We start from the raw sequence: 13,542 nt of genomic DNA on the forward strand, positions 1-13,542 counted from the left end.
TTTATAAAAAAAGATAAAAAAAAAAATTTACTAAATATAAAATAAAAAAAAAAATTCTTAGTAGCCTTTTTTGTTCCTTGTTTTTTTATTGGTTTGTTAATATTATGTTTACTCTTTGTGATGTAGCTTACATCGTATTTTTTTTAATATAGCAACATTTTTGAACACAAATAATTATATTTAAACCTAATTTAGTCTTTAAATTTCTCAAACAAGCATTTTGTTAAATTTCGTTGCAGTAAAAATTTAATATCAATAATTTTCTGTCCAAATTTCCATTTTTAAAATGTAAATTATACCCATTTTATAAAAAAAAATAAAAAAGACATAAAAAAAATTTACTAAATACAAAAAAAAATTGTTTTTATAATTTCTTTCTTTGTAGTTTTTTTTGTTTGTTAAACTAGGTTTATTTTTGCCTAGCATGATGTCCCATTGCTCTTTTTGCAATATAGCTTAACATTTTCGTCATTCTTTCACATAGTTTATCTAGTAAATAGCAAGTGTTTTTAAATCACTAACTTTCTGGTTGCTTGTTATTTTTTTACTGGTTATATTTTGAAACTAAATTATAGTAATTTTGTTTTGATACCCATCGCATGTAAACTTTACATGTTTTAAAATTTTTCTGTGAACAATACAACAAGATTTGGAAAACTTTTGAGTGTTTGTTACAGAGTCCTTAGTTTTTTTGTGGTCTTAATCAGATAATTTATTTGTTTTTAGTTTTATATAGAATATGAAAACCTGTGATAAATAGTAAAGTACAATTCTGGGGTATAATTTCTACAAAATCCAATTAGTAATAAAAATTTCATCATACTACATAGCAATGTAGCATAGTGTTGTGGTAAGAACACTTTGTACACCACCATGAAGTCGTGGGTTCAATCCCCACTACTCTCGTGCTGTGGCGCCTTTAAGCAAGGTGCTATAAATGGTATAAACTCCTGCTGAGCGAGCACTTAATCAGCAGTATAATTACGGGGCAATTATAATCTCTATAATTTTCCGAACTGCTAAAGGCATCTCGAGATTGGGTCGGAATAACTAATGGGACTCTATGTTCAGATCACATATTCGACTTTCCGCATCAAGGATAAATATATATACAAAAAAATGTGATATAAAAAATTGTTTTCATTCAAAAAAATGGAATTCTTGTTGAATGTTTAATTATTATGCAAGGACATAATTGTAAATCATAAGAATCTTGTTTTTTAACACCTAAAATGCAATTTAAGCCATTTTTTATCTCCAAAAATACCTAACATATGCATCATGGTTAAATAAATTGAATACATAAAACTGTGTAGGGTTTTCTTAACGTTTTAATTAAATTAATAATATTATTAGTGATGGTTTGTGGTGGTTTATTGAATTTTGGGTTGTGGATTGTTAGTTGTCTAATTTGGGGTCACCACAGGTTCTATCATAGCCTTTATTGCTAAAGTCTATGATAAACCTGACTACTTAATTAATAAATTGTTTAAGATTCAAGACTCCGTTTAACTAGAATTGCACCTAAGCTTTCTGATTAATTTAACTTGATAATAACAAACTTTTAACTAAGGATTGCGAGTTATATTGTACACACGAATAATATAAAACAAGTACTTGATTACACTAAATGCGCGATACTAAATTAAAACTGACATTACATTTTTATATTAATGCGTCTGGCCATAAGGCCAGACTTGACTGCTGTTGTCTAAACTTCAGAGTCGGCGAGTAAATAAAAACTAAGTAAGTAAGCGTAAGAGCGTAAGAGCGTAAGAGCAAGAGCGTCAGAGCATAAGTAATTTTATAAAATAAAATACAAGCTTATATACCCAAAAGGCGGGATAATTATAAAAACAAGGTGGCGTCGGGAAAGTTATACGAGTCGTCCTTTTCTTGGTTTCTTCTATTGCGATGACGTTTTAGAACCGGCCTGGAGCGGTTAGAAGTCTGATTGCTGGCATTGTTCCGATAAATTACGTTGTTTGGCCTGTTAAATTGTATTGTTTATGGCCTGACCGGTAAAACGTCGTCATTTGCCGCTAATTTCTTGACGCCCGAACCAACTTTGAAGACGTGTCGGCTCGGTGAACTCGTATGAACTTAACCCGTTGGAAAGCGGTTAAGAATTAAGCGCTTGCCACAACTGTTTAACTATGTAGATTAGTGATAAATGATTGTACCTTGGTAATATTTTATGTATTTTATTGAAATATATTCTTTATAATACAAATTGTAAATATTACTTTTAGAAACGCAAAAAACAAACTATTGTTAATATAACATGCTGGGAAATTTGTGCCATAAAATACAAGCCAACAATACTTCAACAGGTTTGACACGTTTGGTTATATCTTCTACTCGAATACAAAACTCATGTGCGATTTCATTTAAAAGGTTTTATTAAGTTGTCTAGAAAATGAATTTTGTTTAAATAAAAAACTGATTTGCTTTTGGTTATTAGCTTGTGTAAAATTCAAATTGCGTTTGTGCGCCTAGTAGTAAGACTAGTGCGATTTTTCATTTTTGATGAACCTGTTTTACGTTTGCCAGGACAGGACTCACAGTCGAAGTACGAACGAGACAAGAGAGTGAAGTACTGTCTGACTGTTGTTAGCACATTATTAAATGGCTTTAAAACATAAAAATAGAAGCGATTGCTCCAAAAATCTATTAATTTAATATGGCAAAGCCAAATTAATTACTACACTATTACTTTTATATAACTTTAAAGTTAGTCTGTAAGTACATGTCTATACTTTAAATATCAAATATTATTATGCAACTGTATGACTTTGTAAGCTTAATTCAGTATTTATTTGTAAATTTTATAGATTTTATACATTTAAAAACAGAATAAATTTTAGTCTTTAAAATAATGTCTTGTGGTTTGAGTTCAAATGCCAATAATGTTCTGCAAGCAGTTAATAAATTGTATCATGATTCGAACGTTACCGAAAAAGAAAAGGCTTCAAAATGGTTGGGTGAATTTCAACGATCAGTAAGTCATTATATTTCTATTGGTTAAATAAAAATTGGTGGTCTTGAACATAAATTTTTAATTTATAAGTCAATATTTAAGAATATTCTGCCTAAATATATAATTTTTTTGTAACTTATTCGTAACTTTACTTTAAAATTTTATGATTGGAATTAGAATTAGCCTACTTGATCTCCTGTAGAAACCTATGACAACCTAACAGATTTTAGAAAAATGAAGTGACTAATTACTATTGTAAAACTTTGTTCGTTTAACATTATCTCAAACCTTTTTGTTCACAAAGTTTAGGTAAACAAGTTAAACCCATTCCTAATATCAAGTATGTTTTTATTAGGTTTCTACTAAAAGTTTGAATCTTTTATCAAAAAAAGGATTAATATTAAACATAATGTTGTTGTTGTTAAAGGTTTTTGCATGGGAAACGGCGGACCAGTTATTACAATTAAAACATGATGTTGAATCAACCTATTTTGCTGCACAAACTATGAGAACCAAGGCAAATTTTGTTTATTTTATAACACCCTTATACTAAAAAAATCTAAGGTCCAAGCTTTAGTAAACTAACTTCTCAACATTTGAAATCCATTGTAAAAGTAAAGATTTTTTTTGTATTAAAAAACAAATTTAAATTTAGATCATGTATTCGTTTCAAGAGCTACCACCAGAATCTCACGAATCTTTAAAGGATTCTTTATTAACTCACATCGAACATTTATGCAATATGTCGCCAATTTTGACCACCCAGGTATAATGCTTATTGACATTTTTAATCAATCAAATAACAATTATATTGGTGTGGCTCTACTGGTAAGGTTTATTAACAGTAGCCAAAATGTGTTTTTGTATCTAGCGAGTGCTGATGTTTTATTGCCATCATAATTAAGGTTAAATTAAATTTTATCTGTTTTATGGTAGACAAAAAATGTAACTTTTATTGAAAAATACTAGATTAGTTTTTAAGTATTTTGACCCATTTGCTTAACTTATGTAAATATAAGTTTTAAAAGTAGCTGTGTTTTTTAGCTTGCCCTTGCAGTTTGTGACTTAGCTTTACAAATGCAAACTTGGAAATTGCCTGCAGTAACTTTTATGCAAAAGTAAGTTAAAAACAAGTGAAAATGTTGTGTTTCTATGACTTAAGTTTTTGGTTTGGTTAAAGTATTGAACATTAGTATGTCTTGCAAAAATATTAAGAATATGTTATGTAGATATGGCAAAGAAAAATCCTCACTACCCTACCTCCTTGAAATTTTAACTGTACTGCCAGAAGAGGTAATATATATTTTTGTATATAACATTGACTATGACTTAATATTTTTTTTTATAAATCGGTTTGTACCATATTCTTTTTAATAATAGCATATAAATCTTCATTTTTTATTACTGAACCTTTATATTATTAAATTTTGCCTTCTTGTCCATTAGGTAAATGCACGAGCATTAGGATTGGGGGAAAACAGAGGAACTGAAATAATAAATGGTGATTGAACTTTTACAAGCTTGTGTTAGTAGGTTCTTAAGTAATTGCTTTTTTTTGCCTTTTTTGTTTAAAATTTTTATTTTTATCACTTTTAGTTTTTTTTTTAACATTTTACTATTTGAATTTTTGTTATATCTTTACCCAATTTGCAATTTTTTGAAAATATATTTTATATGTAAATACAGTTTAAACTTTTTATGCCTAATACTAACATGAACTTGTATTCTTGTATCATCTTATGGTATTGTTGATGGGGAAAAAATGTTGACTAAAATTTTTAAATGTTTGGCAAGTTGGTTTTATATGGATGTTTTACCCGGGAATCATGTTGCTAGATCAAAACTTCTGGAAATTCCCTTTAATATATTGGTGAGAAAAACAATTATACTTTTCTATATTACTGTGTAGCAGATATGTTTGCAAAATTTTTATAAGTTTTGTGTATTTTAACCCAATGTTGAAAGGTAGACTGCAAAATCTAACAACAAACTATGCTCCACAGTTTTAGGATAACTTTGCTAGCTTTGTATCTAGTATTATTAATAGTTTATCTACATTGGCAAAAAAAATCATAAACATAATTATTCTTTTTTTGTTTTAAATATTCAGATAATTATAACTACATCTTTAAGTTAAATTTATTTTCAGTCATGCAAAGAAATATTACAAGATTATTGTTTACATTTTTTTGGTGTTTACATTTTTAATTCTGCTTATGCTTTTTTTATTCTTTATCCAATCAACAGCTCACATAATCAAATTTTGTACTTCAATATTTAAGATAAGGGCTTAAGACTGCAAACTCTAAATGTTACCTTAACAAAATGTGTTTACTGTTAACGAAAGACATTTATTTTTGTAAGTATGGTGCTCATAGTTGGGTATACCTACAGTTTAATTTCCGTTTGTTTTCTTGCTTTAAATAAAAAAAATAATTTTATATTTAAAAATATGCTATTTAACGAACACCCTATTATTATTCAGAAATATATGTTTTGTTAATATATTGAATGGTGTAAATTTAATTATAAGTAGTTTTCAAAATTTTTGTGACCATGTTAAACTTAAGAATAATATAAATACACAATTTTTACAATATTATTTAACATTGATGAGTTAAAAATATATCAAAAAAATTATTTGCAGTTTTGAAGGCATCTTTGACTTTAAAACTTAGTTGTTTTTTTTAAATGTGTTTACAAACCTTTTTTAAATATAAAATATATTTTCAGTTTTTAGAAAATTTATTTGCCAGATTAATTTGTTTAATTAAAACATGTCATTGTTTTTCAAACTTTATTTTCTCTTTCAAGATTATGTTTAAAATTAACTTTCAGATTTAAAATATATTTTTAGTTTTTGAAAATTCTATATTGCCAAATTAACTTATTTAACTAAAACATGTCATTGTTTTTCAAACTTAATTTTCCCTTTCAATACTATGTTTTTAATTAACTTTCAATTCAAGAAAAACATTTTACATATACAGAATACTTTTAGTTTCACAATTTATATTTTTTAAAGTTAAAAAACCCTTTCAGCTTGCCCTCCTGGACAACCTGAATAATTATAATGTAAAACTGATTAAAAAAAAGCTATAAAAAAATTGATGTCAATAAGTAAAGGCTGTTTTAATAAATTTACATTATTTGCATGTTAGTTTATATGTGATTTACGTTTTTTTTTAAATTTTACTTAAATAAAGTGGTCACAGAAAATTAGTTGTTTTAGTTATATCCAACTTTTAAATTTACTAAAAAATTTAGTTTTTTGTTTACTATTTTTTTTATACTATTAGTTACTAACAGTACACAAAAAATCTGTTATAAACCAGTTATGCAGTACAAAGTATATTTTTTTTATTTTTGATAGTAGTAAACATATATTAGTATAAGTTTAAATGTGGTAACCTAATGCCTAATCAAGTTTAATAAAATTATGTTATAAAAGTATATGTAAACATATCGAGAGTTAGTTACATTTACAGCATCTATAAATAAACTTTTTTTAAATTTTGTTTTTGTTGGTTCTAATTAGTTTTTACCATTTAAATGGTTTCAATTATGTTTTAGTCAAGTTTTGGGTAAAATGCTAAAAACACTGTTGATGATAGAATTATTTATTAATAATAAGCATAATTTAAAATGAATGATATTCAATATTTCAGGTTTTTAAGATTGTGGTTTATTTGTATTTTTAAGATTGTGATTAAAATATGCTTTAACCACATAATTTAAAATGAATGCTATTTTTTCTAAGAATTAAATTTCTAAATACTAAAAAAGGTTGAAAGCTTTGTGGTTTTAAAATCAATTTTTATTGCATATTAAAAACATAAAATAAATAATTGAAATATTTTATCTAATATACAGTCATCATGTATTTTATTACTTATATAAGTATAAATATAATATATGAATTATGATATTAAAAGTTAGAGAAAAATTTAAAAAAATGGATTTTTTTATTTTAATTTTATTTTAATGAAAAATAAATTAAATCTAAATAAAGATTTTAAAATTATTTTTTGATTTTATTATGTTAGAATTCAAAATGAATTTCTTCTTAGTTTTATCGTTATTGTTTTTTGGTTGGCAAGTCTTTGGAGATAAAGTTTATTCTAATTATTTCGACAATGATTCTTTAGAATATGAAACTGAAGAACTTTTTGAAAATTCGGGCATCTATTCTGCGGATAGTAGTGATGGTTTAATAGATCATGAAATTCAAATACATAGTGAAAATTATGGTAGTTATTTAAGAATTTTAAAAATATAATGGAAATTCTGGTATTTATTTAAAAAATCATAAAATAATTAAAAAAGGCAAAAAATCATAGATTTTTTGAAAAGTAATAATATTTTTATTAATTAACATGATGGTTTTACAGTTGCTGATTCTTATCCTTCTCGGTTAAAACGAAGTATTCAGCAATTACGGTAGGTTATAAAGTTTTACTTGAATTTCTAAAATAAAAAATTATTTTTGAAAATTTTTAATATTAGAATTTTAAACTTTGTTTTTGTTTTCAAAAAAAGTTTTTTAATATATGAGTTATATATACTATTTTTACAAGTATGCTTATATTGAGTCTTTTATTAGCTGTAATTCAAACTTGACTCCTTCTAGAATCCCTTTGTGGAAATATGATTTTGATGATGTTTACAAATGTTCAAAGCTCTACCCAGGGTTGTTTTTTGAATATCCTTATCGATTTATTTCATTGGACTGCATTAGTAGTGCAAACAAAACAATTTGTTTGCGGGGTGGGATTCACTTTAAATTATCACCAGCCTGTTATGAAAGTTTTCCAGATCGAAGATTCAGATGCTCAATTCATGACTTTCAGTCTTTACCCCAATCTCTTTTATATGATTTTATTGCTGACTGTGACAATAAAGCTGACTTGTGTTTTACCAAAGACAAACATTCAGATAGCGGGTAAGAATATATCCTGGCAACAAACATTGCATCAAGCAAAAGATTAGAAAAATATGGCACAGCTAATTTTCTTGTTTAATTTATGTTAAAGTTAATAAATTTTTAAAGAGCTTGTAGTTTTGGAACAATCATTTAATACAAACTAACAAATATTAGACTTAGGTTTTATAAGTAAGAAGGTATTGTAATTATAAAATTAATATATAATTTTATTTAAAATATGTTTTGTTTAGTTTTTTTCAAACAAAGAATTTAGTGTTGAATGAATCAGCATGTTGGAAATGTTTCGATTCCACCATAATCAATAAGAAAAGTGTTTGTGATGGAAAAATTGATTGTCCAGATTTATCAGATGAATGTCTTTGTCAAAATCAATGGAATATGTTTACAGAATTATGCCAACATATAGCTCCGGTTGCATCAATTTCTATTAGGTATTTCATTAAACAATGTAATATTGATAATCTGTTTTTGCAGGAACATTTTGCAATATATTTTAAATTAAAAAATCTGACAATACTACTTTGCTAATTAGGTTAGATATTACAATTTAAGAGTGATACTGGATGATTTATATGCTTTACACTAATGTTAAATGTAGCCAATAAAAATACTTTTAAATTATTGGTTATGGTTTCAGATCAATAGCTTTGGCTCTCTTAAAAATAAATATTTTAAATTTTTTTTTAACTTAAGTAAAACAACTTTACAGCCTTATTGTGGGTTGGATAAAATGTTTTTTTGATTGTTTAATTTTATTATGTTTTATGCATTATAAGTAATGCAGCCTAGCATCCTTTTTTTACAGTAAAAAAATGAACATTTGCAATGATGGAGAATTGATGTGTGATAATACAACTTGTATAGACAAAACAAGGATTTGTAATGGAATTGTTGACTGTAAAGACCAAATGGATGAAAAGTAAATTAGAATTATTTTTTATGATATTTTTTTTAAATCCCTTTATATTTGAAATTGGGTAAAATAAATTTTGTTAATTTTCCTAATTCTGGTTGCTTTTTGTACTATGTCTAGTTCCCAATTTTGCATTAAACTATTGCCATGCACGCTAGCTACAAAACAAGGACAAAAATGCAGGTACTGCTAATAGTATTGGTAAAACACTTGGCCTTTTGGCTGAACTTCGATTTGATTAGTTTTGTTACCTATAAATTACTTGTCATAGAATTATTAACTATAATTATTTGTCTCATTGGTTTATATACATTAAGTAAATTTTCTCTATTATTTTTTCACATATTTATGCATCTTTATTTAAACTATTATTTAGGTTAATATGTAATAAGGCACAACACTACATGTAATTAGGCACCAATTGGGTTGAAATTTCAGAGTTGGGTCTACCTTTAAAATTGTTTAGGTTTTGTGTAAGTTTGTTATAATTAATTCAGTTAAAAATGTGAAATAACATAAAGTTTAGTGTTAATGCTTGATCTGGGTATATTTATTTAAAACTTTAAACAAAATAATCATTTTAAGGTGTAATCCTTATTATGGTTATGTTGTTGCAACATTCTGTGATGAATGTCCACAATGTTTTAAAAGCGAAGATGAGTGCACAACACGTTGTGATCGATATAATCCACGTTCTCAAATGTGTAACCAAACGAGAACTTTTTTGAGGTAAAAGGGCATAGTAATAATGCACATTGATATTTGTTAAAATAATTAAACATGAAATAACTAAAACAATGGTAAATTTTTAGTGTATTGTTGCGATGACTAACATGTAAGGGTCTTAATGACACTTCTACTTTATTCATGTTAGTTGCTTGGGTTTTGACGCTTCTTGATTATTTTTTTATTTTATATTTTTGACAAGAAGTAAACAAGAAGTATGTGATGGAGTAATAAATTGTGTTGATAAATCTGATAAAAAAAATTGCACAAATGATGGAAGATTTTATTGTGAAAATAAAACCCCATTGTTTGTTTCAAGACTAAAGGTAAGTTTAATGAATAAAATTGTTTTATTAAAATACTTTTTTTTCTAACTTATTTAAAATTATACAAGGATCTTCATTAACAATTTGTGTATTGTTGTTGTTTTTTTTTCAGTAATATCCACTGTTTTAGATCGAGAAATACCCATTGTTTTTTAATTAATATTAATTAAATTGATTGTAATGTCATAGATAGGGGATGGGGTTTTTGATTGTGAAGATGGAACAGATGAATGTCCGACAACTAATGATGTTTTTTCATCACCCCAAAATCTTATCGGAAACATTATTTTAAGAAATATTGGAATTTGGGTTATGGGAATTTTCGCTATTTGTGGAAACTTAGTATACAACATTTTATATAAATATATATAATTTTCATGTTGTAATGCTGTATTTATTTTAAGTGTAGTTGTAAAGTAAACTGAGAAAACTGGCAGTTTTTCAGTTTTTTTTTATCTTTCAGGCTGTTATTGCTGGAATTATAAAAGCTGTCAGAAATGATCCCCTTAAATCCATTTCTACAAATGAAATACTGATTATTAATCTGGCATTTGCTGACTTTCTCATGGGAGTGTATTTACTAGCTCTTGCCATAGTTGGAGTGCATTATCAAGGTATTAAGTTTATTGAACAAAAAAATCATACTAAATTTTTTTTAATATAAATTTTATAATTTAATACAGATAGATACTGTGCTTATAGTCGAATATGGAGATCTAGCACCTTGTGTACTACCCTGGGTATTCTTATTGTGTTTTCAAGTGAAACTTCTGTAGTTACAATGGCGTTGTTGACTTCATACCGCCTTTTTTGTATTCTGAAGGTTAAAAAAAATAGTATTTAGAATTGCATTTACAATATAATATGTATGTACATATATATAAGGTAGAAAAAATACCTATTATTTTTTTAAAACATTTTTGTTGTTTTTTGTTCATTTCTTGGCTGAAGTAATATTAAATAAAATTGTTTTTAGCCTTTCGCATCACAACATTTTCCGAAAACCAAAAATGTGGTTGTTGCAGTTTTATTGAGTTGGTGTTTTTCGGCTCTGCTTGCACTTCTTCCACTTACAACTGTTTTGCATAAAACATTTACTACTGAGATTAATCTGTCCACTAAAAGTCCTTTGTTTAATTCCAGCGAAGTTAGCTTTACAGGTCAAGTTGAATAAGTTTAATAATTTTAAAGCTTTATTTACAATCTTAAAAATGTTATTTTCGTGTTGCTCGTCAACTAAAATAAAATGCATTGAAAAATTATTTAATTAAACTATTATTTTACTAAAAGTTATTATTTAGAATTTCAAGACCACCTTATCCTTCGAACTAAATTTTACCCAGCCAACTCAACAGAAGAATATTTAAACTCATCTTTTTCAGTGCTTGAGAAAATTAAACAAGCAACATCATGGCATCAGTTACAAGATATACAAATTGACCGATTTCCAGATTCACCGTTACAAATATCAAAGTACTTTGGGTAGGTTTAAAACATTTTAAAAGCAACATATATATAGTATGTATGTGAAAATAAAAGCTCTTATTTATTTTGTTATAGCTATTATAGTTTTCATAGCGTATGTGCACCAAAGATTTTTGTGACTACAAGTGATTCCTCTTGGCGTTTTTCCATCGCCATAATTGCATTTAACCTAGCAACATTTATTTACATTTTTGTTGCATGTGTTTTAATCTACAAACATTCTCAAGGAAATGCAGCATTACATCAGAATAATGATAGGGCAATTGCTCGAAGGAATAGAAGAAAAAAAAGTAAGTAATAAAAAAGTGATAGTTCAATTTATAAACTTTTAAATTTGTGTTGGTTTACAGTTTTACAGTGCCAATACCAATGTATTTACTTTTAGTCATGCAAAAGAAGATTATGAGATTGGTGTTAACAGATTTTTGTTGTTGGGTTCCAATCTGTATTATGGCTTTCTTAAAAATTTCAGGAGTCCACATTCCAGATTCTGTTTATGCCTATTCTGCTATTATTCTCTATCCAATTAACAGCTCACTTAACCCACTTTTGTACTCCAATGTGTTAGATAATGCTTGGAACAAAATCAAATCTATTTTCTCCAGAAATCAAGATTTAAATCAAATACCATACTAATTAAACCTAAAGACCAGTAAAATAAATTTTGTTACTTTTAAATAATACCTAAAACATGATAATTTTTGAACATAATGACAAAAATAAACCCTTTTTTAATTTTTTTTAAACTTTTTGTTGATTTTTTTACTACATTCTAATTTATATTTGCATGTTATCTTCCTTGGTATGCTTAAACCTTTAGACGAAATAATTTCATTTTTGGAAAGCTGGTCATTACTTTTTTTAGTCTTTGTAATAATTTTTTTTTTTTTTTTTAATTGCCATTATGCATAGTAGCATATTGTTATTAATCCATCTTTAAAAAAAAAAAAAATTTTAAATTAAAAAAAAAACAACATAGAATTATTAAAAGGTTATTCTTTTTTGTAACCAATTTTGATGTTTTCTGTTTTTCAAGATTATGTTTGGCTTTGGGACTGTAGCTTATATTGTATTTATTTGGTATAACAACATTTTGGACACAATTACTTATATTTAAACCTTAATTCTTTTTTAATGTAGACCCAATACAAACATTTTGTTAAATTCTATCGCACCAAAAGTTATTGTGTATTCGATGTCAATAATTTTCTGTTTGTTTTTTAATTTTTTTAATGTAGCTTATAACCATTTAATAAAAAAAAAAAATTCTTAGTAGCCTTTTTTGTTACTTGTTTTGTTTATTGGTTTGTTAATATTATGTTTACTCTTTGTGATGTAGCTTACATCGTATTTTTTTTAATATAGCAACATTTTTGAACACAAATAATTATATTTAAACCTAATTTAGTCTTTAAATTTCTCAAACAAGCATTTTGTTAAATTTCGTTGCAGTAAAAATTTAATATCAATAATTTTCTGTCCAACTTTCCATTTTTAAAATGTAAATTATACCCATTTTATAAAAAAAAAATAAAAAAGACATAAAAAAAATTTACTAAATACAAAAAAAAATTGTTTTTATAATTTCTTTCTTTGTAGTTTTCTTTGTTTGTTAAACTGGGTTTATTTTTGCCTAGCATGATGTCCCATTGCTCTTTTTGCAATGTAGCTTAACATTTTCTTCATTATTTTACATAATTCATCTAGTTAATAGCAAGTGTTTTTAAATCACTAACTTTCTGGTTACTTGTTATTTTTTTTACTGGTTATATTTTGAAACTAAATTATAGTAATTTTGTTTTGATACCCATCGCATGTAAACTTTACATGTTTTAAAATTTTTCTGTGAATAATACAACAAAATTTAGAAAAGTTTTGTGTGTTTGTTACAGAGTCCTTAGTTTTTTTGTGGTCTTAATCAGATAATTTCTTTGTTGGTTTTATATAGAATATGAAAATCTGTGATAAATAGTAAAGTACAATTATGGGGTATAATTCCTACAAAATCCAAATAGCAATAAACATTTCATCATACTACATAGCAATGTAGCATGGTGTTGTGGTAAGAACACTTTGTACACCACCATGAAGTCGTGGGTTCAATCCCCACTACTCTCGTGCTGTGGCGCCTTTAAGCAAGGTGCTATAAATGGTATAAACTCCTGCT

The 13,542-nt window shown here is 26.2% G+C and overlaps 2 protein-coding genes across 3 annotated transcripts; both read left to right on the top strand.

Moving 5' to 3' along the window:
- The first annotated feature begins 2,840 nt into the window (after positions 1-2,840).
- LOC145750995 (transportin-3-like) lies at positions 2,841-7,163 on the top strand. 2 transcript variants are annotated; one of them, XR_014283700.1, is made up of 8 exons: positions 2,841-3,001; positions 3,408-3,497; positions 3,636-3,746; positions 4,025-4,098; positions 4,210-4,273; positions 4,427-4,509; positions 4,775-4,850; positions 7,129-7,163. XR_014283700.1 is itself a non-coding variant. In XM_082567067.1 (7 exons), exons 1-7 carry the CDS (start codon positions 2,879-2,881, stop codon positions 4,852-4,854), a joined length of 597 nt encoding a protein of 198 aa, XP_082423193.1. In that variant the 5' UTR covers positions 2,841-2,878; the 3' UTR covers positions 4,855-5,544. The 2 variants fall into 2 exon arrangements, 1 of the variants encoding a protein (XP_082423193.1); XM_082567067.1 differs by lacking the exon at positions 7,129-7,163 and having other exon boundaries at positions 4,427-4,481; positions 4,775-5,544.
- LOC145741691 (uncharacterized) lies at positions 7,035-12,619 on the top strand. Its single transcript, XM_082559326.1, has 15 exons — positions 7,035-7,230; positions 7,372-7,420; positions 7,611-7,922; positions 8,156-8,356; positions 8,731-8,844; positions 8,959-9,021; positions 9,424-9,567; positions 9,767-9,894; positions 10,084-10,232; positions 10,354-10,504; positions 10,574-10,713; positions 10,867-11,050; positions 11,192-11,372; positions 11,451-11,665; positions 11,761-12,619. Exons 1-15 carry the CDS (start codon positions 7,035-7,037, stop codon positions 12,009-12,011), a joined length of 2,478 nt encoding a protein of 825 aa, XP_082415452.1. The 3' UTR covers positions 12,012-12,619.
- Positions 12,620-13,542: the final 923 nt, after the last annotated feature.

Source organism: Corella eumyota, chromosome 1 (assembly GCF_963082875.1).
Source record: "Corella eumyota chromosome 1, kaCorEumy4.1, whole genome shotgun sequence".
Lineage (NCBI taxonomy): Eukaryota > Metazoa > Chordata > Ascidiacea > Phlebobranchia > Corellidae > Corella > Corella eumyota.

What these genes read in the sequence shown, in the direction of transcription:
- LOC145750995 (XM_082567067.1), top strand. Translation starts at nt 2,879, where the DNA reads ATGTCTTGTGGTTTGAGTTCAAATGCCAATAATGTTCTGCAAGCAGTT. An exon ending in TGGGTGAATTTCAACGATCA is followed by an intron (nt 3,002 to 3,407) that starts GTAAGTCATTAT and finishes TTGTTGTTAAAG; the next exon opens with GTTTTTGCATGGGAAACGGC. An exon ending in CACAAACTATGAGAACCAAG is followed by an intron (nt 3,498 to 3,635) that starts GCAAATTTTGTT and finishes ATTTAAATTTAG; the next exon opens with ATCATGTATTCGTTTCAAGA.
- LOC145741691 (XM_082559326.1), top strand. Translation starts at nt 7,035, where the DNA reads ATGAATTTCTTCTTAGTTTTATCGTTATTGTTTTTTGGTTGGCAAGTC. An exon ending in CGAAGTATTCAGCAATTACG is followed by an intron (nt 7,421 to 7,610) that starts GTAGGTTATAAA and finishes GACTCCTTCTAG; the next exon opens with AATCCCTTTGTGGAAATATG. An exon ending in CAGCGAAGTTAGCTTTACAG is followed by an intron (nt 11,051 to 11,191) that starts GTCAAGTTGAAT and finishes GTTATTATTTAG; the next exon opens with AATTTCAAGACCACCTTATC.